The following is a 22,802-nucleotide window of genomic DNA, read 5'->3' as shown; positions in this document are numbered from 1 at the left end:
ACTATACCTTTTACTTTTAGAGGCAAAATACACATATATTTTTTACCTCTATTAGAAGTGACTGTTTTAGGACTGTATATCGCTAGCGAGAGGGTAGTCTGGTCTGTTCTGGAAGCCAGTATGCAATCATTACGTATATCATGATGCCGAATCCGCTCTTGCTCCTTATTCGCGTGGTAGAGTTTCAAGCTTACGAAAATGTGGTCTTAATTCACTCTCTCCAACAACGCACGTTCACTGATTTCACTGACTTAACGTGGTGCTCGCAAGTCGTACGCAGGTGGATGTTAAGATGAGCAAGGACAAGTTACATTTCCGTTCGGCACATAAAACCTGTGTCGTTGTCGCCAGGTCACACGTCCACCATTGGGAGCTTTTGTGCAAGCAGTTGGCAGCACAGACATAATTAATAAACGTAAATGCAACCGAATAATTCAACAACAACAACTACTTTATTTCGAGGTGATGAAGTTATCAACGAATAATTGAAATTACTGAATTACCGTCAAATTTTAGTAACGTAATGTATGTAAATACGCGAGGCGAGTTCGTTGGAACAATTCTACCTTCGAACAAAGTCCGCGTCGCAACAACCGTGTCAGTAAACAAGGTAGTCACATAGCGCGATAATTGCAGTGTTACGTATGAAGACATGTATCACACACAGCGTAGCCGCACGGGCGACATCCCACAGAACATTGCAGTGGAAGGCAAAAAAAAAAAAAAAAGAAAGAAAGAAACCTGCTGACTGTGCCCAAGCGGAAGCTCCGCCATGGCGTCTAATGCTAAGCATTCGCACGGCGGAGGAATATCGGGGTGCCGTACTTCTGCACATAGAAGAGGGCGCAATTGACCCTGCCGCCTGCAACCGATGGTGGTGGTGGTGAAAGGGCTTGCCGTTGTCGGCCTCACGTATGTGGGCAACGTCACGACTGACGCCCTGGGGAAATGTGCGTCCTGGGCCGACTTCTAGGGGAACTGTGCCGACATATGTCTGAAAGCGTCTGAGGAAAACCCAGGAAAAACCCCAGACAGCACAGCCGGCACCGGGATTCGAACCCGGGTACCTCCCAGTCTCGACGTGACATGGCTAGCACGCTAACCACTGAGCTGGTCACCTGCAACCGAATATCATGTGGCTGATGCACATGAGATTACCAATGGTTAGAAGAGCACGGATATACATGACACTGAGCGCTCGCGCCCACGTAACGGCAGAAAGCTATGGCATTTTCCCTATCTTCCACTGAAGTATTCTTGGGAATAGATCGCTTGGGAATACTCGTCTTTGTACACGGACACAGTAGTAAAATACAAGCGAGCCGGTGTGCGGATGTTAGAAGTGACATCTCATTCGGCTTGAGAACTGTAACGTAGAAACACAGAAGTCGCGTCTTCGTTGTCCAGTTGCGAGTTTTTGTGTTCTACGCATCAAGAAGTCAGTTCCCTGTTCCTTATGTTTTTAGTGCTCTTTGTGGCAAATTTTGTGCTACACAAGGTGCGTACAGCCACTTCGGAGTTTGTTCTCCACCTATATTTGTGCTCCAAAAAAGGTGTAAAATGCAGTAAATACCTGGAATCATAGGTGGCTGCATTGTCGTCGTGACCTGTTGGTTAGCTGGAGTGCCTGAAGCAGCGGAAGACAGAAAATTAATAAATATATCGCGGCTGCTCAATATTCTGCATCAGTAAAAGTGCTATTGTTCACGTTGTAAATACACTGGGGAAGCCTAGAGAGCGAGGAGTCGTTGCTTCCGTGCATTGGAATAGGGCTACACAGATGTCAACGTGGCGGTTTCAGGCGGGCTGTGTTCAAGTACACCCGTAAAACACTCACTTCTAGTAGAGGTAAAAAATGTATATGCGTTTTGACCTCTGAAAGTAAAAGGTGCACTCTTAAAACGGTCACTTCTCACGTTGCCTCTGAAAGTGGATAAATTTCACGGTACATATAATCAGGTCAATGTAATAAATTTCCTTATATGTAATTTCTGCTGTAGAGGTTACATAATGGGTAATGAGCTTAAACGAAACTCTCTGGCGGCCAGAAGTTACAGGTAACGTCATGATCATCGGCAAGAGTTAGTTTCAGGATCATAATGCCCTCTGTGTAACCCGTAAACAAACCGTTACTCGTAAACAAACAACGCTTATGACGGTTTTGTGTGCATTGTGCCAGAGGAATACGTTCAGGTTTTTGCATCGAGACGAAATAGTGACACCCTATTTCATAAACCTATGTGTACATACGTACAAACATTACCGCGTACACAGCACCGAGAAAGAGCAGATTTGAGGATTAATTTCAGTGTATTTTCGGCATACTTTAGATCTCGACAGCCGATGCATGCACACATCCCGATATTGCGCGACGTTGTGCAATGATGTTGTCATGTGCTCGGTTCCGTTAGTTAGAGTGAGTGAGTGAAAAAGAAGAAGAAAAAAAGAAGAAGAGGAAGAAAATTGGCACCACCAACGTGGAAGCCGGCTACTCCACACCACGTAGACAACTCAGAAAACATACCAATAGTTAGAGGTTACACGTTTTACTTTTAGAGTCAGCACGCACATACATTTTTTACCGCTATTAGAAGTGACCGTTTTAGGAGTGTATACCGCTAACGAGAGGGTAGTCTGGTCTGTTCTTGAAGCTAGTTTGTAATCATTACGTATATCGTGATGCCTTATCCGCTCTTGCTCCTTATTTGCGTGGTAGAGCTTCAAGCTTACGAAAATGTGGTCTTAATTCGCTCTCTACAACAACGCACGCTCACTGATTTCACTGCTCGCAAGTCGTACGCGAGTAGATGTTAAGATGACCAAGAACAGTTTACATTTCCGTTCGGCACATAAAACCTGTGTCGTTGTCGCAGCGTCACACGTCCACCTGTGGGAGCTTTTGTGCAAGCAGTTGGCAGCACAGAAATAATTAATAAACGTAAATGCAACCGAATAATTGTACAACAACAACAACTTCATTTCGAGGTGATGAAGTTGTCAACGAATAATTGAAATAACTGAATTACCGTCAAATTTTAGTAACGTAGTGTATCCGAATACGCGAGGTGACATATCAAGGTATATCAAGGTGGTATAAAGACATGTATCACACACAAAGCAGCCGCACGTGCGACATCCCACAAAACATTGCAGTGGAAGGCAAAAAAAGAAAAAAAAAGAAAAGAGAAAGAAACCTGCTGATTGGGCGGAAGCTCCACGGCGTCTCATGCTAAGCATTCGTACGGCGGAGGAATATCGGGGAGCAGTACTTGGGCACATAGAAGACGGCGCCACTGACCCTGTCGTCTGCAACCGAATATCCTGTGGCTGATGCACATGAGATTACCAATGGTTAGAAGTGCACGGATATACATGACACTCAGCGCTCGCGCCCACGTAACGGCAGAAAGCTATGGCATTTTCCCTATCTTCCACTGAAGTATTCTTGGGAATATATCGCTTGGGAATACTCGTCTGTGTACACGGACAAAGTAGTAGAATACGAGCGAGCCGGTGTGCCGATATTGAAAGTGACATCTTATTCGGCTTGAGAACTGTAACGCAGAAACAGAGAAGTCGATCTTCCTTGTCCACTTGCGAGTGTTTGTGTTCTACGCATCCAGATCAAGAAGACAGTTCTCTGCCCCTTAGAGCTTTAGTGCTCTTCGTGGCAAATTTTGTGCTACACAAGGTGCGTACAGCCACTTCGGAGTTTGTTCTCCACCTATAATTGTGCTCCAAAAAAGGTGTAAAATGCAGTAAATACCTGGAATCATAGGTGGCATCATTGTCGTCGTGACCTGTTGGTTAGCTGGAGTGCCTGAAGCGCCGAAATAGAGAGAGAAAATTAATAAATATATCGCGGCAGCTCAATATTCTGCACCAGTAAAAGTGCTATTGTTCACGTTGTAAATAGGCTGGGGAAGCCTAGAGAGCGAGGAGTCGTTGCTTCCGTGCATTACAATAGGGCGACACAGACGTCAACATGGCGGCCTCATGTGGGAGGGGGGGAGGGAATATGTTTATTAAGAAAAAAGGAAGGAAAGGTTAGCCACACTCTTAAAAATGAAGTTCACCTCATAGCACGCTTCTTGCCAACCATCATCCCGAATGACAACGTTCTCGCCCCTGATTTGTTGAAAACGGGAGGCGGAGCCTATTCTGTGCCGTGCATAATTGACACAAAAAAGGCTCCGCCTCCCGTTTTCAACAAATCAGGGGCGAGAACGTTGTCATTCGGGATGATGGTTGACTAGGATTGTGCTATGCGGTGAAGTTCATTTTTAAGAGTGCAGGCAAAGATCCAGCTTGCTATTCCGAAAAAAAAAAGAAAAAGGGGGAAGGGGAAAACGAAAAAGGAAGGAGAAAGAAAAAACAAAAAGATGAATCAAAAGAAAAAAAGGAAGGAAAGAAAAACAAAAAGCAACAAAAAGAAAGGAAAAGGAAAGAAAACAAGAAACAAAAAGAATGAAAAAGGAAAGAGAAAAAAAAAAGAAACGAAACGAAAGGAAAAGGAAAGAAAGAAAGAAGAGAATAAACACTAGCACAACGTTACATGCAGTTCACGAGTCCTGAGACTCGTAGAAAACCGAGGAGAGCGGCAGTGACAGCCCACTGGTTGGGGTGTAAGACGGGGCCAAGAAGAACGGCCAACGACAGGTCGTTACAGCCAATCTGGAGCAGACGGCAGCGGAGGGTGTCCCTATGTTGAAGGTGCTGCTGGCAATACAGGAGTTGGTGTGGGATGTCAGCTTCCACTCCACAGACATTACAGTTTGGTGAATTTAGCCGACGCATCTTGAAGAGAAGTGAGGGTGTACGGGCAACGTTGAGTCGTAGGCGGTGGAGAAGGGATTCTTCTTTACGGCTGCGGTGGCAAGTGATGACGAACTCCATCAATGGGTCGATAGGCTGTAGGAATGAGTTGTAAGTCGTAGTTTCGGCACGGAACTGCTGAGCACATATGGCACACCGACGGCGTGTGTATAGACGGCATGTGGAGACTGTAAGCGGCAGAGGTGCCAGGGCCGAAGTGCCATTAGACCCAGCGCGTCTCGCTACTGCGTCTGCTCGGGTATTTCCATACACGCCTACGTGGCCAGGGACCCATTGAAACGTGATGTTGTAACCAGTGGCGAAGAGTTCATTGAATTTTTGAAGCGCCATGGTGTGCAAATCGCTTATTACGCTGGGGCGAGATGACGAGAACATAGTGATGCCTTGCTGTCGGTAAGAATGACCCACGTTCCGTGCCCGGATTCGGTAATATGCTCCAGTGCTGCCAGGATACCAAACAGTTCGGCGTCTGTCGAGGACGCTGTATAGGGGAGTTTGAAACCATGCCCCAGGTCTTCATCCGGAACGTAGAAAGCAGCGCTAGAACTATCTTGGGTTACTGAGCCATCGGTGTATATATGGCGACTTAGTCGGTGTGTTGAGGCGAGGTGCTCCAGTGTGAGCTGGTGGGCCACGACTGTGGGGACGTCTTTCTTGCGTTGGAAGCCAGGGATGTTAGAGTGAACACAGGGTCTTTCGAGAGTCCACATCGCCGGTGCATAGGATGGTGTAGACGCGGGAGATGGAATGCTCCCTTTCAGGCGGGCAATGGCACTGCCGAAAGCAGACGCCGAGCAGTCCTCATCAATGCGACAAAGAGAGTGGAGCGGGTGCCGTTTAATGTAGCGTATATAAGCGCGAAGGGTATCACCATCCCGCAGTATGTGAACCGGCTGCTCTCGAGCCTCTGCCAAGACAGGATAGGTCTCCGTTGTCCTGGGGACTCCCAAACAGACACGGAGACTACGGGCCTGGATGTTGAGCAGTTCCTGTTCTTGGGTTCGACTGAGAACATGCAGAATGGGTAAGCTGTACCGCGATGTCCCCAACACCAGGGCCTGATGGACACGATAGAGGTCAGAGCATGACGGGCCCCAGGATGCACCAGCAATACGCCTGAGTACATTTACCAAACAGTTTGCCTTGGTAGCAAGCAGCTTCACATGCTGGGACCACGTCAGGCCACGGTCAATTGTAAACCCCAGGTATCGGCAGGTCGTGACAAACGTCAGGGCTGAGCCATCAATGAAAAGCGGGTACTTATGGAATGATCTTCGTGAGAATGCCTGAAAACCTCAGGTCTCCGCGGCTCACTGGCCACACTTGTGATAAACATTCTACGCCTACTGAAGTCCATAACTGCCCACGGCCACACCATCGCTTTTCAATGGATTCCGGGTCATTGCGGAATCTCTGGCAACCACGTTGCCGACGCTGCCGCAGCGGCCGCTCACCACCAGGGCAAGTGTGTCCCGATTGTTCTCCCAAGGGGGGACAGACGGTCCCTTCTTCGTGACTGGGCTGCCTCCTCATCCGTCGAACAATGGCGTCGGGATGTCCCGGCCAGTACCATACTGGGAATTGTAGACCCAACATTCTCGTGTCGCTTACCGACATCTCTACCGCGCGTCATTAAGTCCCTCCTACATCGCTTACGGCTGAATGTTGCCTTTTCGCCGTACTACCGTTACCAGATAGGGTGTGCCAGTAGTCCCTTGTGCCCGGAGTGTGGTGTGCCAGCGACCGCGGACCATGTGATCATCGCATGTGCCACTTATAGGAGGGAGCGTCACTTGTTGGCAAACGACCTTGCGCGGATTGACAGCCGACCCCTTGACCTCAGACTCATTTTGGGACCATGGGACACACGAAAGCAGATGTCCGTCTTACGACCCTTCATCAAATTCCTGCAAACTACCGGCCTGATCGACTCTCTCTAAAACCCTGTCAGCGTCGTCAGCATCATCCTCATCACCATCCTCTCATTTTCCCCCAATAGCAATGGGGTAGCATTCCGCTCAATGAGCGGAAGTCATCCCCATATCATCGTCATCATGTATTTCTCTCTCTCTCTCTTCGTGAGAATGCCATGGCTAGTCTTGCCAGGAATACCGTCTTGCTAGGCGAGACAACCAAGCCGCGGTGCAAGAGGTATCTTAAAATGATGATTAATGAACCTTGTAGTCGGCGTTGGATCGTGTCACGCCGAACGGCGGAAGTCCAGATACATATGTGGTCAGCATATATTGTAATGTGAGTGTGATTATGAAGCTGCGCAGGAAGAGAAGCCATAATGATATTGAATAAAAAGGGACTGAGGACGCTCCTTTGTGGGATACCACGGTGCACGCGGAACGTCGCAGTGTCCCCGTCAGCGGTGCGCACAAACTGGAGTTTGTCACAAACAAAAGTCGCGTCTTCCTTGTCCACTTGCGAGTTTTTGAGTCCTACGCATCAGGATCAAGAAGACAGTTCTCTGCCCCTTAGGGCTTTAGTGCAAATTTTGTACTACACAAGGTGCGTACAGCCACTTCGGAGTTTGTTCTCCACCTATAATTGTGCTCCAAAAAAGGTGTAAAATGCAGTAAATACCTGGAATCATAGGTGGTAGCATTGTCGTCGTGACCTGTTGGCTAGCTGGAGTGCCTGAAGCGCCGAAAGACAGAGAGAAAATTAATAAATACAGTATATCGCGGCAGCTCAATATTCTGCACCAGTAAAAGTGCTATTGTTCACGTTGTAAATAGGCTGGGGAAGCCTAGAGAGTGAGGAGTCGTTGCTTCCGTGCATTGGAATAGGGCTATACCAAGCTCAACGTGGCAGTCTCAGGCGGGCTGTGTGCAGGTACACTCTTAAAACGGTCACCTCTAGTAGAAGTAAAAAATGTATACGCGTTGTTACATCTAAAAGTAAAAAAAGTTACTCTTAAAACTCACTTCTCGCGTTAACTCTGAAATGGATAATTTCAGCTGTAGAGCTTACATAATGGGTAAACACCTTAGACGAAACTCTTTGCTGGCCAGAGGCTACAGGGAGCGTGATGATAATCCGCAGTATAGTTACACCAGTGGTCCCAAATTGTGGGTCGCGACTTCCAAGAGAGTCGCGAAGCGGGCCACTAATTAATAATAATAATAATAATAATAATAATAATAATAATAAAAGAAACACGACTGTGTTTCTGTGTTGGCTGTGCTGACTGGTGGGGAGTTCCACGCTGTCTTATGCTGAGCATTCACACGGCGGAGGAATATCGAGGTGCCATACTTGGGCATATACATGACGGCAGCATTGACACTGTCCTCTGCTACCGAAAATCTTGTGGCAACATGACACTCAGCGCTCGCGCCCACGTAACGGTAGAAAGCTATGACATTTTCGCTATCTTCCACTGAAGTATTCTTGGGAATACATCGCTTGGGAATACTCCTCTGTGTACACGGGCAAAGTAGAAAAATACAAGCGAGCCGGTGTGCCGATGTTGAACGTGACATCTTCTTGAGCTTGAGAACTAGCAGACACACAGAAGTCGTGTCTTCCTTGTCTACTTGCGAGTGTCTGTGTTCTACGCCTCAAGACTTAAGAAGGCTCTGTCCCTTAGGGCATTAGTGCTCCTCGTGGCAAATCTTGCGCTACAAAAGGTGTGTACCGCCACTTCGCATTTCATTCTCCGCCTATCAAAGTTCTGTGCTCCAAGCAGTGGCGGATCCAGGGGGGGGGGGGGTCACTCTAGTAGTATAGACATAGACTGTATAATTTTCGAGCGGCATAAGAACCGAGCGGCATAAGAACCGAGCGGCACAAGAACCGAGCGCTATAACGGCCTCTTTTTTCTAATCCAAGATGGCCGATTCTAAGCCAACACAATCCAGTTCTAAGCCAACACAAGCCAAATCCAAAGCCATCTGATTGGCCACCATTAGCTCCGCCCACTTCACGTTGATTGGCCACCGCGCCCCCAACTGATCTTTGAATGGCTGACCGTAGATCCGCTCCTTTATGCTAATTAGTTGGCTTGGCTCCGCCCAGTTCACACTGAGCGGCCCGTGCTAAGCCTTGACTGATCATTGATTGGTTGACTGTAGCTCCGCCCCCCTTATGCTAATTACTCGGCTCTGCCCCCACTTCACACGCTGATTGGTGCACGCGTATCGCTGACCACAGCTCCGCCCCTTTATGCTAATTAACCGGCTCCGCTGATTGGTCCATTCTAAGCCTACTGATCACTCTCCCAGCCGCCGCCGCCGCCGCCGATTGGCCCGTTCCAGGTCCACTGATTGGGGCCCGCTGAACATAGCCTTCATTAGCGCCCGGCAGACGGCGCTGCGGCTTTATCTCGGATGTTCAAACTTACCCAGGCTAGCGGGTGGCTAGCCTTCACCGGCGCCCGCCAGATGGCAGCGTCTCCACTGCGGCTTTATCTCAGATGTTCAAACTTACCTTGTGGCGTCCGCCCACTTCATGCTGATTGGTCTGATTCAGACGTCTAAGCCTACTGATCACCCTTCCAATGTAAGCCTGCCGATTGGCCCGTTCTGAGCCCACTGACACCGGATGGTGCAACCCTTTACTGGCTCCGCCCACTTCACGCTGATTGGCCCATTCTAAGCCTACCGATGGCTGGTCCTGATTGGTCCACGCTAAGCCTACTGAATGGTGATTGGCTTACCTGTCGCTCCTAAGCAGCTTCAGACAAGACACACGACAATTGTTGATTTCAACCTTTATTTGGTACAACAGCCTCCTGGTTCAGCTGTGGGTATAGGTTCAGCTGCATCAGAGAGATCATTGGTCTATGTGGACATCTCTCACGCTAACTCAGCTCCCTCGGTAGATTCCAACTGTTATTGGTTCATCTGAGTGTGCACGTGGCCGCTCACCCAGCTCCTTATTGGTTCTAGTTGGTCACCGCTCCCTCATAGGCTCCAACTCCGATGGGTCCATCTAACAGCAAGTGGTCACTGCTATTGATCCATTGAACCGCAAGCCACTCATTGGTCACTCACACTCATCTCTAGACGAGATAAATTTAACTGTGGAACTTTTACCATAAGATAACTTTAGCGGGGGCTGGTAGGCTCCAACGGCTATTGGCCCGCGCTAACCGCATGCCTCCACCCATTGGTTCACAACGCGCATGCTCTGACGGCGCCGAAGAAGGTTCCCTGCACATTTAATAGAAATTATGCTATTGGTCCAGCTGCGTCATAGGGCACGGCTGTGGCCGGCCCTGATGCTACTTACTTCGTGGCGCAACTCTTTAATGGCTCCACCCACTTCGCATTGATTGGTCCATTTTAAGCCTACTGACTTCTAAGCCAGTCCATGCTAAGCCTACTGATCACTCTACCAGCGCTCTGATTGACCGCTACCAATTGGCCCTCGTTCTAAGTCCACTGACACCAGATGGCGCAACTCTTCACCAGCTCTGCCTACTTCATGCTGATTGGTCCATTCTAAGCCTACTGACTTCTAAGCCGAACCACGCTAAGCCTACTGATTGTCCCTTCACACCAAAGCCTACCGGTGTCTGGCCCTGATTGGTCCACGTTAAGCCTACTGAACAGTGATTGGCTAGCCTGTCTCTCCTAAACCACATTGCAGCAGCTTCAGACAAGACACACGACAATCGTTGATTTCAACCTTTATTTGGTACAACAGGCAGCTGTGGGTTGGTTCAGCTGCATCAGAGAGATCCCGGTCATCTCTTGCGCTCATTGGTCACTCAGCTCCCTCGATAGACACCATATGGCTCATCTAACTGCAAGTGCTCATTGGCCCATCTGACTACAAGCCTCTCATTGGTCACTTATGTCTAGGGCTCCCTAACAGGCTCCAACTGCTATCGGCTCATGCCTCCATCCGCGGCTGCTCACTGGTTCACAATGGAACTTTTTCACATGCTCTGCCCTACACAGACAAGAGATGACGCCGCTTGTCTTTGCAAAGATGGACAGCTGCCATTGCATTGGTGACTCATTTCTATCCAACTGGTTCAAGAGAGCCAGCGTGCTGAACAGCTTACATGCCGCCGCCTGTTCACACAGCCACAGTTGGAAATGGGGAAAAAAAATTTTTTTTCAGGGTACACATCTCAAAACACACTCTACACGAATAAAGTTGGCTTCCCCCGGTTGCACGCGGGCGTTAGGTCAAGCCCGCCCCATGAGAACAAGCTTAGGATCGTTTAGGATGTGTGTGCTTTGCAGTTCAAAATCGTTTCAATCAAGCAGAATGGCAAATGATGCAATGGAGCGCGTTCATTCTTGAGAACGAATTTTGTGACAGAACATAAACAAAACAAAACATTTCAATGTGCAAAAAACTCATCGTGATGCTAATCAGGGGAGCCAGCACGCGTTCGAAATAAGCAAGAAGAAGCACATGATCGAGAAAACAACGATAGTTGATGTTGTGCAGAGAAGCTGGTTTGAGGGAAAACAGCTTGTATGATCAATAAACCCTTGGGCCTGTTTTTATTTTAGACAGCGTGCATTCAACACGCGAAATTAAATAAATCGAGCAGAATGACAATAGCATAGTGGCGCTATGTGGTGAAGCTCAAGACGCACTGACACTCCAACGCTTATTAAACAATGACGTGCGTACTGAAGCTAAAAAAGAAAAAGGCAGACTCAACCCAAGCTGAGTATGAAGAAACACAATTGCTCCCATCAGAACATTCTGTTCAAACATAGCCAGTGTACACGACACAGCTCGCAGTCCTGGAAGCACTCTTAGAAATATAAGGATGGTCGCACTATGAACGAGTTCACCTCGGAAAAAATGCGCGCTCACCTTCGCAGACGGCATGCCGCAATATCTGAAACGCGTGGACAGCTCACGTGACTTTAGCCAGCCCGTGCAGTTTTAGACTTCAACATAAGAAATTAACTAAATCAAGCACAGTGATGCTATGTCGTGACTGACGCTTATTAAACAATGCTATGCAGTGAAGCTTCGCACGTACTCAATGTTAAAAACGGACACTCAACCCAAAACTGAGTATGAAGAAACACAATTTCAGATTGCTCTCTCCCGCAGAACATCCCGTGCACCTCCGCGTTCCTTCTCTATACTGGAAGCAGCAATATTAAGATCGTCGCACTATGAACAAGTCCGGCTCATCAAAAAAAGAAAGGGCTTACCTCATCACACCGGTATTACGCACGTAGACTCTTGTCGCATGGCGCGGTACAGCAGGGTAGGGAAACACGGCCGCGTGGACAGCTCACACGATTTCAGCCTGCCCGCGCACACCTCACAACATGCGCGGACACACCCAACATGTCGACCACTTACCGTGCCAGCCGCACGGAAAACTTGATAGCCGAAACACAGGCGCGTAAACACCCCTCTGGTTGGGACCATCTCTTTTATATCAGTGCTCGCTCGTTTCCGCAAGGTTGCAAGCCCGAGAAATTGGGTCACCTTGAAGATGAGCCATCTGTTTTATATCAAAACGCACTTCATGGCCAAACTCTGCGGCGGACCCTAGCGGAAAAAAATGTTGCGTCAAGGTGATGTAACGAGAAACTGGGTCACCTCGTAAATCATGTTTTCCGAGGCCGCACGTATTAAAACCAGTGATCACACCACGCTATGAGAAGGAAAAAAAATATCCCTATGAGTCCACCTGCTCATTGCCGAAACAAGCACCGAGAACAAAGGGTTCGCTTATGCAGTTTCCAAGAGGTTCCAAATGTCCCTCGCAGCTAACGGGCGCGCATCACGGGCACGATTGTGTAAACAAAATCGCACCACCCTCCAAGGGCGCATTTGAGTTCCGTCCGTCGGTCGACTCTGGGTTAAGCGCACAACGAGGAAGATGAGGAAAGTTTTCAGTTCATTCGGCAATATTTCCTGTTTTTAGGAGGGAAAATTCTGTGTTGTGTGATGGAGACGCTATATAGATAGGTGATAAGGAGAAGGATTATATAGCACGTACTCATCGACTAAGCGAGTATAGTTTGTGGAGAGCGCCACGCTATTTTAAAGTCATTTTATATCATATCCCAAACGTTCTGCGCGATCAAACGGAAAGAAGAAAACCGTTTCACGCATCACGGTGCGTGCGCGTGCTCAAACAAGTTCTGGCTATTAGTAAAAGAAGTAGTTTTGGGTTCCCAGGCGGGTGTTTCCAGCGCATCAGGCAACAACGTAAACTGTTCTGCGCGATCAAACAAGTCCCGCTCCAACGCGCGTACCATATCATAACTTGTTTCAGCGTGCTCAAACAAGTTCTGGCTTTTGTGGTCGTATGATGGTGCAGATTTGTAAGAAACACTGAAGAGAGTCAAGGATGATCCTCCGACATGAGAAAAGTGATGAGCAGCGACTTGACAACCGCGAAACTGCGAAGCCTCAGTGTGTCGTGTGAGATGGATCAGTTCGTATGCAAACGCATGCTGGCAGATTTACAATGCCTACACAACTTTTTAAATGGACACGGAGAAGAGAGTGATTTTAGTGACATTTTGAGAGCTATTCCCGTGCGGAGTACTCATAAAATAAGACAGTTTGTGAGATACAAGTTGGAACTGCTGGAGCGATATAGAAACGGAGAACCCATCGACGAGACAATCATAAATGCCGGGTTTTCCATCCCCGTGGTGCGCGACTACTGGAAAAAGAACCACACGAGCTTGGACATTACCGTCATCGAGGGAAATGAACGTGTTGTCTCCACGTTAGAAGACATCCTCGCTAAAGTGTTGTGAATACAGTGTTTAGCAGTACCGCGGGGTCTCTATGAAGCTTTCATCGGGAAACGATTCACCACCATCGACAGGGTAGACGATGCCATGGACGAGATCCTACGAGTATACCACGAAATTGAGCTAGAAAAAGGAGATGCGAACCTATTCATGATATGTGTGCGCGGGCAGGCTGAAATCGTGTGAGCTGTCCACGCGGCCGTGTTTCCCTACCCTGCTGTACCGCGCCATGCGACAAGAGTCTACGTGCGTAATACCGGTGTGATGAGGTAAGCCCTTTCTTTTTTTGATGAGCCGGACTTGTTCATAGTGCGACGATCTTAATATTGCTGCTTCCAGTATAGAGAAGGAACGCGGAGGTGCACGGGATGTTCTGCGGGAGAGAGCAATCTGAAATTGTGTTTCTTCATACTCAGTTTTGGGTTGAGTGTCCGTTTTTAACATTGAGTACGTGCGAAGCTTCACTGCATAGCATTGTTTAATAAGCGTCAGTCACGACATAGCATCACTGTGCTTGATTTAGTTAATTTCTTATGTTGAAGTCTAAAACTGCACGGGCTGGCTAAAGTCACGTGAGCTGTCCACGCGTTTCAGATATTGCGGCATGCCGGCTGCGAAGGTGAGCGCGCATTTTTTCCCAGGTGAACTCGTTCATAGTGCGACCATCCTTATATTTCTAAGAGTGCTTCCAGGACTGCGAGCTGTGTCGTGTACACTGGCTATGTTTGAACAGAATGTTCTGATGGGAGCAATTGTGTTTCTTCATACTCAGCTTGGGTTGAGTCTGCCTTTTTCTTTTTTAGCTTCAGTACGCACGTCATTGTTTAATAAGCGTTGGAGTGTCAGTGCGTCTTGAGCTTCACCACATAGCGCCACTATGCTATTGTCATTCTGCTCGATTTATTTAATTTCGCGTGTTGAATGCACGCTGTCTAAAATAAAAACAGGCCCAAGGGTTTATTGATCATACAAGCTGTTTTCCCTCAAACCAGCTTCTCTGCACAACATCAACTATCGTTGTTTTCTCGATCATGTGCTTCTTCTTGCTTATTTCGAACGCGTGCTGGCTCCCCTGATTAGCATCACGATGAGTTTTTTGCACATTGAAATGTTTTGTTTTGTTTATGTTCTGTCACAAAATTCGTTCTCAAGAATGAACGCGCTCCATTGCATCATTTGCCATTCTGCTTGATTGAAACGATTTTGAACTGCAAAGCACACACATCCTAAACGATCCTAAGCTTGTTCTCATGGGGCGGGCTTGACCTAACGCCCGCGTGCAACCGGGGGAAGCCAACTTTATTCGTGTAGAGTGTGTTTTGAGATGTGTACCCTGAAAAAAAATTTTTTTTCCCCATTTCCAACTGTGGCTGTGTGAACAGGCGGCGGCATGTAAGCTGTTCAGCACGCTGGCTCTCTTGAACCAGTTGGATAGAAATGAGTCACCAATGCAATGGCAGCTGTCCATCTTTGCAAAGACAAGCGGCGTCATCTCTTGTCTGTGTAGGGCAGAGCATGTGAAAAAGTTCCATTGTGAACCAGTGAGCAGCCGCGGATGGAGGCATGAGCCGATAGCAGTTGGAGCCTGTTAGGGAGCCCTAGACATAAGTGACCAATGAGAGGCTTGTAGTCAGATGGGCCAATGAGCACTTGCAGTTAGATGAGCCATATGGTGTCTATCGAGGGAGCTGAGTGACCAATGATCGCAAGAGATGACCGGGATCTCTCTGATGCAGCTGAACCAACCCACAGCTGCCTGTTGTACCAAATAAAGGTTGAAATCAACGATTGTCGTGTGTCTTGTCTGAAGCTGCTGCAATGTGGTTTAGGAGAGACAGGCTAGCCAATCACTGTTCAGTAGGCTTAACGTGGACCAATCAGGGCCAGACACCGGTAGGCTTTGGTGTGAAGGGACAATCAGTAGGCTTAGCGTGGTTCGGCTTAGAAGTCAGTAGGCTTAGAATGGACCAATCAGCATGAAGTAGGCAGAGCTGGTGAAGAGTTGCGCCATCTGGTGTCAGTGGACTTAGAACGAGGGCCAATTGGTAGCGGCCAATCAGAGCGCTGGTAGAGTGATCAGTAGGCTTAGCATGGACTGGCTTAGAAGTCAGTAGGCTTAAAATGGACCAATCAATGCGAAGTGGGTGGAGCCATTAAAGAGTTGCGCCACGAAGTAAGTAGCATCAGGGCCGGCCACAGCCGTGCCCTATGACGCAGCTGGACCAATAGCATAATTTCTATTAAATGTGCAGGGAACCTTCTTCGGCGCCGTCAGAGCATGCGCGTTGTGAACCAATGGGTGGAGGCATGCGGTTAGCGCGGGCCAATAGCCGTTGGAGCCTACCAGCCCCCGCTAAAGTTATCTTATGGTAAAAGTTCCACAGTTAAATTTATCTCGTCTAGAGATGAGTGTGAGTGACCAATGAGTGGCTTGCGGTTCAATGGATCAATAGCAGTGACCACTTGCTGTTAGATGGACCCATCGGAGTTGGAGCCTATGAGGGAGTGGTGACCAACTAGAACCAATAAGGAGCTGGGTGAGCGGCCACGTGCACACTCAGATGAACCAATAACAGTTGGAATCTACCGAGGGAGCTGAGTTAGCGTGAGAGATGTCCACATAGACCAATGATCTCTCTGATGCAGCTGAACCTATACCCACAGCTGAACCAGGAGGCTGTTGTACCAAATAAAGGTTGAAATCAACAATTGTCGTGTGTCTTGTCTGAAGCTGCTTAGGAGCAACAGGTAAGCCAATCACCATTCAGTAGGCTTAGCGTGGACCAATCAGGACCAGCCATCGGTAGGCTTAGAATGGGCCAATCAGCGTGAAGTGGGTGGAGCCAGTAAAGGGTTGCACCATCCGGTGTCAGTGGGCTCAGAACGGGCCAATCGGCAGGCTTACATTGGAAGGGTGATCAGTAGGCTTAGACGTCTGAATCAGACCAATCAGCATGAAGTGGGCGGACGCCACAAGGTAAGTTTGAACATCTGAGATAAAGCCGCAGTGGAGACGCTGCCATCTGGCGGGCGCCGGTGAAGGCTAGCCACCCGCTAGCCTGGGTAAGTTTGAACATCCGAGATAAAGCCGCAGCGCCGTCTGCCGGGCGCTAATGAAGGCTATGTTCAGCGGGCCCCAATCAGTGGACCTGGAACGGGCCAATCGGCGGCGGCGGCGGCTGGGAGAGTGATCAGTAGGCTTAGAATGGACCAATCAGCGGAGCCGGTTAATTAGCATAAAGGGGCGGAGCTGTGGTCAGCGATACGCGTGCACCAATCAGCGTGTGAAGTGGGGGCAGAGCCGAGTAATTAGCATAAGGGGGGCGGAGCTACAGTCAACCAATCAATGATCAGTCAAGGCTTAGCACGGGCCGCTCAGTGTGAACTGGGCGGAGCCAAGCCAACTAATTAGCATAAAGGAGCGGATCTACGGTCAGCCATTCAAAGATCAGTTGGGGGCGCGGTGGCCAATCAACGTGAAGTGGGCGGAGCTAATGGTGGCCAATCAGATGGCTTTGGATTTGGCTTGTGTTGGCTTAGAACTGGATTGTGTTGGCTTAGAATCGGCCATCTTGGATTAGAAAAAAGAGGCCGTTATAGCGCTCGGTTCTTGTGCCGCTCGGTTCTTATGCCGCTCGGTTCTTATGCCGCTCGAAAATTATACAGTCTATGTCTATACTACTCACTCTCTACAGTGGATTTCCTTGTCTCCCCTCCCCCACTACGAGCTTCGACAAAGGAACCCCCTGCCCCAAACCGAGGGTCTGGATCAGCCCCTGGCTCCAAGAAGGTGTAAAATGCAGTAAATACCTGAAGTCATAGGTGGTAGCATTGTCGTCATGACCTGTTGGCCAACTGTAGTATCTGAAACACCGAAAGACAGAGACAAAACTAGTAAATATATCGCAGCTGCTCACAATATTCTGCGTCAGTAAAAGTCCTATATTGTTCACGTTGTAATAGGCTGGGGAAGCCTTGAGAGCCAGGCTATTATTGCTTCCGTGCAATAGAATAGGACTATACCAATGTCAACATGGCGGTCTCAGGCGGGCTGTGTGCAGGTATATTGTTAGGCCGCGTACCCACATGCGGAGAACCTGCATGGAAACGCGAACGCGGCGCGGTAAATTCTTGCAGCTAGGCGGGAAAATCCACCTCCGCTTTCCGCTTTTTGGCGATCGCGCAGTGCACGATTTTTAGCGGCATCCGCACATGCTCGGCCAATCAGGAAGTAAACGGAATTTGCGCGACGTTCTTGTTTTTTCCCGCCCTCCCGCATGGAGAGCTTTGACGGCGTCGTTGAATGGAAGGTATGTCGCAGCGGTGCTCACGTTTTCCGACCGGCGAATTTATGAAGGAAACAAGATGTCCTTGCTGTCTACATTATATAGAGCGTTGCATTAAAATCATCTTTTGGGCCGACACTGGAATAAAATTTGGAGTGTAGGTAAGTAAAGTGTAAGATATTGGCAGCCATAGTGTCAGGGAGTGGAAAGCTAAACATAGTTCACAAGAAAAGAATGCGCTATCGCCACAGCGAGTGAACCTAAAGCCTGCGTTCCTTGCGTCTGTGACGTTGATTTCGCAAAAGCTCAGATGGAAGAACGGAAACGTTCACTACAGTCAATAACATGACTTCGCGGTCGTTCGCCGTCTTGTCAAACACAATCTCAGAAGCTCTCGCGTTGGACGAGATCTCGCTGGCAAGATCTCACGAGGTCTCGCGTAGCTTCGGACGAGAATCGCAGGCGGAGGCAGTATATATGGTATATATAGCTGGGGCGGCATGCATACGCGTGGCTAGCGGCGGGCGGTTGCGCATACGGCATGTGGGTACCGGCCCATAAAACGGCCACTTCTATAGTAGAGGGAAAAAATGTATATGCCCTTTGACCTCTGAAAGTAAAAAGTACACTTTTAAAACGGTCACTTCTCACGTTACCTCCGAAGACGGATAAATTTCACTGTGCTTACCATCGGGACAATCTAATAAATTTTCCTTCTTTATATATAATTATTTCTTCTTTCTTCATAATGTTTGCTTTTTCTTTCTTATAATTGTTTTTATTTATTTATTTTTCTTTTAGTTTATTCTGATCCAGTTCTCGGAGCTTTCCGCTGATCCTTGCCGTCAGAAGACTTGCTTTCTGCTGTAGGGGTTACATAATGGGTAACGAGCTTAGACGAAACCCTCTGGTGTCCCAGAGGTTACAGGGAGCGTCATGATCACCCGCAAGAGTTACAGTTACACGATCACAATGCCCTCGACATAACCCGTAAACAAACTGTTACTCGCAAACGTGAAGCTTATGACGGTTCTGTGTGCATTGTCTCACGGAATATACTTTCATGTTTCTGCCGCGAGACGAAATAGTCACACGACAATATTTCATAAACCTCTGTGCAGAAACATTACCGCGTGCACAGCGCAGTGAAAGAGCAGATTTGAGAATTAATTTCAGTGTATTTTCAGCATACTTTGGATCTTGACAGCCAAACATATCCCAGTGTTACGCGACGTTGTGCAATGCCGTGTCAATGCTCGGTTACGTTAGTTAGAGGCTATAATATACGTTTTACTTTTAGAGGTAAAAACGTACATGCACCTTTTTCCTCTATTAGAGGTGTCCGTGACCGAGTGTATACCAGACTATAGTCTGGTTTGTTCTGGAAGCTAGTTTGTAGTCACGACGTCAGGATGCCGAAACCGCGCTTGCACCTTATTCGCGTGGTCGAGTTTCAAGTTTACGAAGACGTGGTCTTAATTCACTCTCTGCAACAAGGTACGTTCACTGATTTCACTGACATCAAATGATGCTCCCAAGTCGTGCGCGGGTAGAAGTTAAACTAGAAGTTGACTAAGAACAATTCGTATTTCCGATCGGCAAATAAAACCTGTGTCGTTGTCGCCGGGTCACACGTCCACATGTGGGAGTTTTTGTGCAAGCAGTTTGCAGCATAGAAACAATTACTCGACGCAAATGTAATTGAATACTTGAAATTATTGAATTACCCTCAAATTTTAATGACGTAGTGTATTTAGATACGTGAGGATTAGTGCGTTAGAACAATTCTTCCTACCTCCAAAGTGGATGTGCCAACAACCGTGCACGCAAACGAGGTACATCCACACAGCCCGATAATCGCAGCGTTACGTATAAAGACGTGTATTAAAAACAGAGTATCCGCACGTGTGGCATCTCACAGAACATTCCAGTGGAAGACAAAGCAAAAGCAAAGAAAGAAAAAAAAACCTGCTGACTGGGCGGAAGATCCAGAGCGTCTTATGCTAAGCATTCGCACGGCGGAGGAATGTCGGGGTGCCGTACTTGGGCACATAGAAGATGGTGCCATTGACCCTGTCGTCTGCAACCGAATATCTTGTGGCTGGTGCACATGAGATTACTAATGGTTAGAAGTGCACGGATATACATGACACTCAGCGCTCGCGCCCACGTAATGGCAGAAAGCTATGACATTTTCCCTATCCACTGGGTATTCTTGGGAGTACATCACTTGGGAAAACTCGAAGACTGCAACGTAGAAACACAGAAGTCGTCTCTTCCTTGTCCACTTGTGAGTTTCTGTGTTCTGTGCTCTTCAATATTAAGAAGGCAGTTCTCTGTCCCTTACTGCTTTAGTGCTCTTCGTGGCCACTTTTGTGCTATAGAAAGTGCGTACCTCCACCTCTCAGTTTGTGCGCCACATATCAATGTTTTGTGCTCCAAAAAAGGTATACAAAAGGTATATAAAATACCTGAAGTCATAGGTGGTACCATTGTCGTCGTGCCCTGTCGGCCCACTGCAGCGCCTGAAGCACGAAAAGATGACTAATAAGAAAGGACACTAATAAATACATCATGGGTGCTCATAATATTCTCTTTCGGTGAAAGCGCTATTGTTGACGTTGTGAATAAGGACGGGAAGCCTAGAGAGCGAGGTAGAATAGGATAGAAGTAGAAAGACAAAATGGAAACGTAGGTTGCACTGGTGCGACCAGCTGTTCCATGACGCTTGATGTATGGAAGCACTGAATGATTGAAAAGATTATTTCCGCACGTATGTCCTTGAGGTTTTTCGCTGTGGCACACAGCGCATGTTGTTGGTGCTGCTTTGGCCAGCTTCCCAGTACATTCTCAACACTAAAAGGTTGGTTGCCAAGAAAGAGAGATGACATTTCTTCCGTGCATTAGAATAGGGCTATATATCGATGTCAACATAGCGGTCTCGGGCGGGCTGTGTGCAGGTATGCCGCTGTATAGGGGCACAAAGATGAGCATCCATATATGGCAAATCATTTCCGTTTTCGATGCCGATAGATCCACGTTTCATACTCGTATACAAGACTGATACTGCCATGTTGACATCAGTATATATAGCCTATCCTAAAGCACGGAAGCCCAAGTTTTCGACGCTAGTACATTTACTTTAGCACACTGAGTTTAACTTAATCGAGTCTTCTGCATCACAGAAAGTTCATCCGTCAAACAAGGGACGATTTTTTTTTTTTCATTTCTTGCAAATGCCACTTAGGCTAGAGCAGTGTTTTCTGTGTTCTGCATATGTCTATAAACGGTGAGCTTCCAGTTTTGTCGAGAGAAAATGCTGCTTTCACCAAAGAAACGCTTTATTTTCGTAAGGAAAGCTAAATTACTAAGCGCATAAAGTCAGTGTGAACTCTCTTCGAAACGTGGAAAAACCACTCCCAAAAATACAGTACGTGCGAAATTGAATGAACATTACATTCAAGAATCATCATACCAAGGTGCATGACACTGCAGGCCGCTTTGATATGTACAATTCATTCAAAAATGCCCTGTTCCAGTGTCTAGCGAAACGATATACGACGGGAGTGACAACGCTCGGAACCCCGAAAATCGAAAGCTCTTACGTGGCTGAGCCTGTGCGCCGGAAACGCCGAATGCGATCACCAGAAGGAACCCCAACATTGCGGGGATTCGTCAGTACCACAGCAAGGACGCATTCAGCGAAATAGCAGCGTGTTGCTACGACCCAAAGGAGGCGGAATATAGCAGAAAGTGAAGATTGAGAATTTTTTTAAAAGAAGTCCTTTTTGTTTTGTGTCATCAAATAAAACACAAGCGTAATTAGGAAACAGATACAATGACCGGCTTTATAAGACGTCCCCGATTGAAACTTTATGGTCTTTTATCTTTTATCTCATACAGTAGAGCCCACGAACACTATGATCCCGCAGACTGCTCATTAAGGGCCGCCTACGCTTCTCAATTACTCTGGAACAATCGGGCTTTCTTCATTATTATTACTTAGTACAGCTGTACAGATTTTTAAGCGCATATTTTGTATCATGGTTATATTTTAAAACATTAAAGGGGTAGCGGAGTACAAAAATATCTTCCAGCGGAATGCAATATATCGTTATCTTGACACCAACACAAAGGAACGGGACTCATCGCTTGATTCGTTCGTATTTTATGATCGATAGATAAAAAACAAGGCAATTTACGCTTTCCGTCTCTCTCTCCTTCTCAAGGAGCGCGACAATGCGGAGAGGCCTCGGATTGGTCTTTTCAAGTGATGCCAGGCGATGATTTGACAAACCGTTCGAGAAGACCATGGAGAGATCCGCTCCGCGTTGTTGGACTTCCTGTCACGGAAAAGCGTACGCCCTGTGACTAAGCCGGCGTTCACACGGGGCAACTTTTCCCAGCAACTCGAAGCAACTCAAACCGACGTCTTTTGAGCAATTTCGAGTCCGCGTTCACACGCAGCAACTCGGTAGGTCCACCCACAAGCAACCTTATGGCGACCGGACAGTGTGGGTTCTAATCGAACTGGTGGAATCTTTTCTTTGGCTGCTGTATATCAAATTTCAGTCAGTTTTATTGCCCCAATAGATCATTATTGCCTTCCAGAAGTGGCAACTGATATGTTTCCGTGAAGTTCGTAAAAAAAGAAAAAGTTATTTTTCAGCTGCACCTGCAGGATTTGAACCCATGAACCCACGAATGAAATCCACAACGCCATCGGGAGTCACGTGGCAATGCTTCCCTCTCTGATTGGCCGATGCACAAGCAACTTCTCAAGTTTTCGGTCGGGGAGCGATTCGCAGCAACTCTGAGCAACTCGAGTTGCTGGAGGTTGCCGGCTGACAGCAACTCCAAAGTTGCTCATAGTTGCTGCAAAAAGTTGCCCCGTGTGAACGCTGCCTAAAGAGTGATGAAGGTATCACTTTGTACAATGGTAGAGCCTTCAGCGTGTTATGCG

The 22,802-nt window shown here is 47.7% G+C and overlaps 1 protein-coding gene across 10 annotated transcripts in view; it reads right to left on the bottom strand.

Moving 5' to 3' along the window:
- LOC135388293 (integumentary mucin A.1-like) overlaps positions 1-22,208 on the bottom strand; it is an 88,914-nt gene extending 66,706 nt beyond the window's left edge. For 4 of the 10 annotated variants that reach the window (XM_064617741.1, XM_064617743.1, XM_064617746.1 and 1 more), the window contains exons 1-6: positions 21,445-22,207; positions 20,311-20,364; positions 17,364-17,417; positions 7,429-7,482; positions 3,767-3,820; positions 1,574-1,627 (exon numbers count right to left, since the gene is read on the bottom strand). In XM_064617741.1, coding sequence (XP_064473811.1) covers positions 1,574-1,627; positions 3,767-3,820; positions 7,429-7,482; positions 17,364-17,417; positions 20,311-20,364; positions 21,445-21,502 — 328 coding nt within the window. In that variant the 5' untranslated portion in view covers positions 21,503-22,207. Of the gene's footprint in view, positions 1-1,573; positions 1,628-3,766; positions 3,821-7,428; positions 7,483-17,363; positions 17,418-20,310; positions 20,365-21,444 lie in introns of all 10 variants that reach the window. The other 6 variants (XM_064617744.1, XM_064617750.1, XM_064617747.1 and 3 more) reach the window with 4 other exon arrangements.
- Positions 22,209-22,802: the final 594 nt, after the last annotated feature.

This window comes from Ornithodoros turicata, chromosome 3 (genome assembly GCF_037126465.1).
Source record: "Ornithodoros turicata isolate Travis chromosome 3, ASM3712646v1, whole genome shotgun sequence".
Taxonomy (NCBI): domain Eukaryota; kingdom Metazoa; phylum Arthropoda; class Arachnida; order Ixodida; family Argasidae; genus Ornithodoros; species Ornithodoros turicata.
Note: the sequence above shows the minus strand (reverse complement) of the source record. Positions and strands in the feature narration are given on the sequence as shown.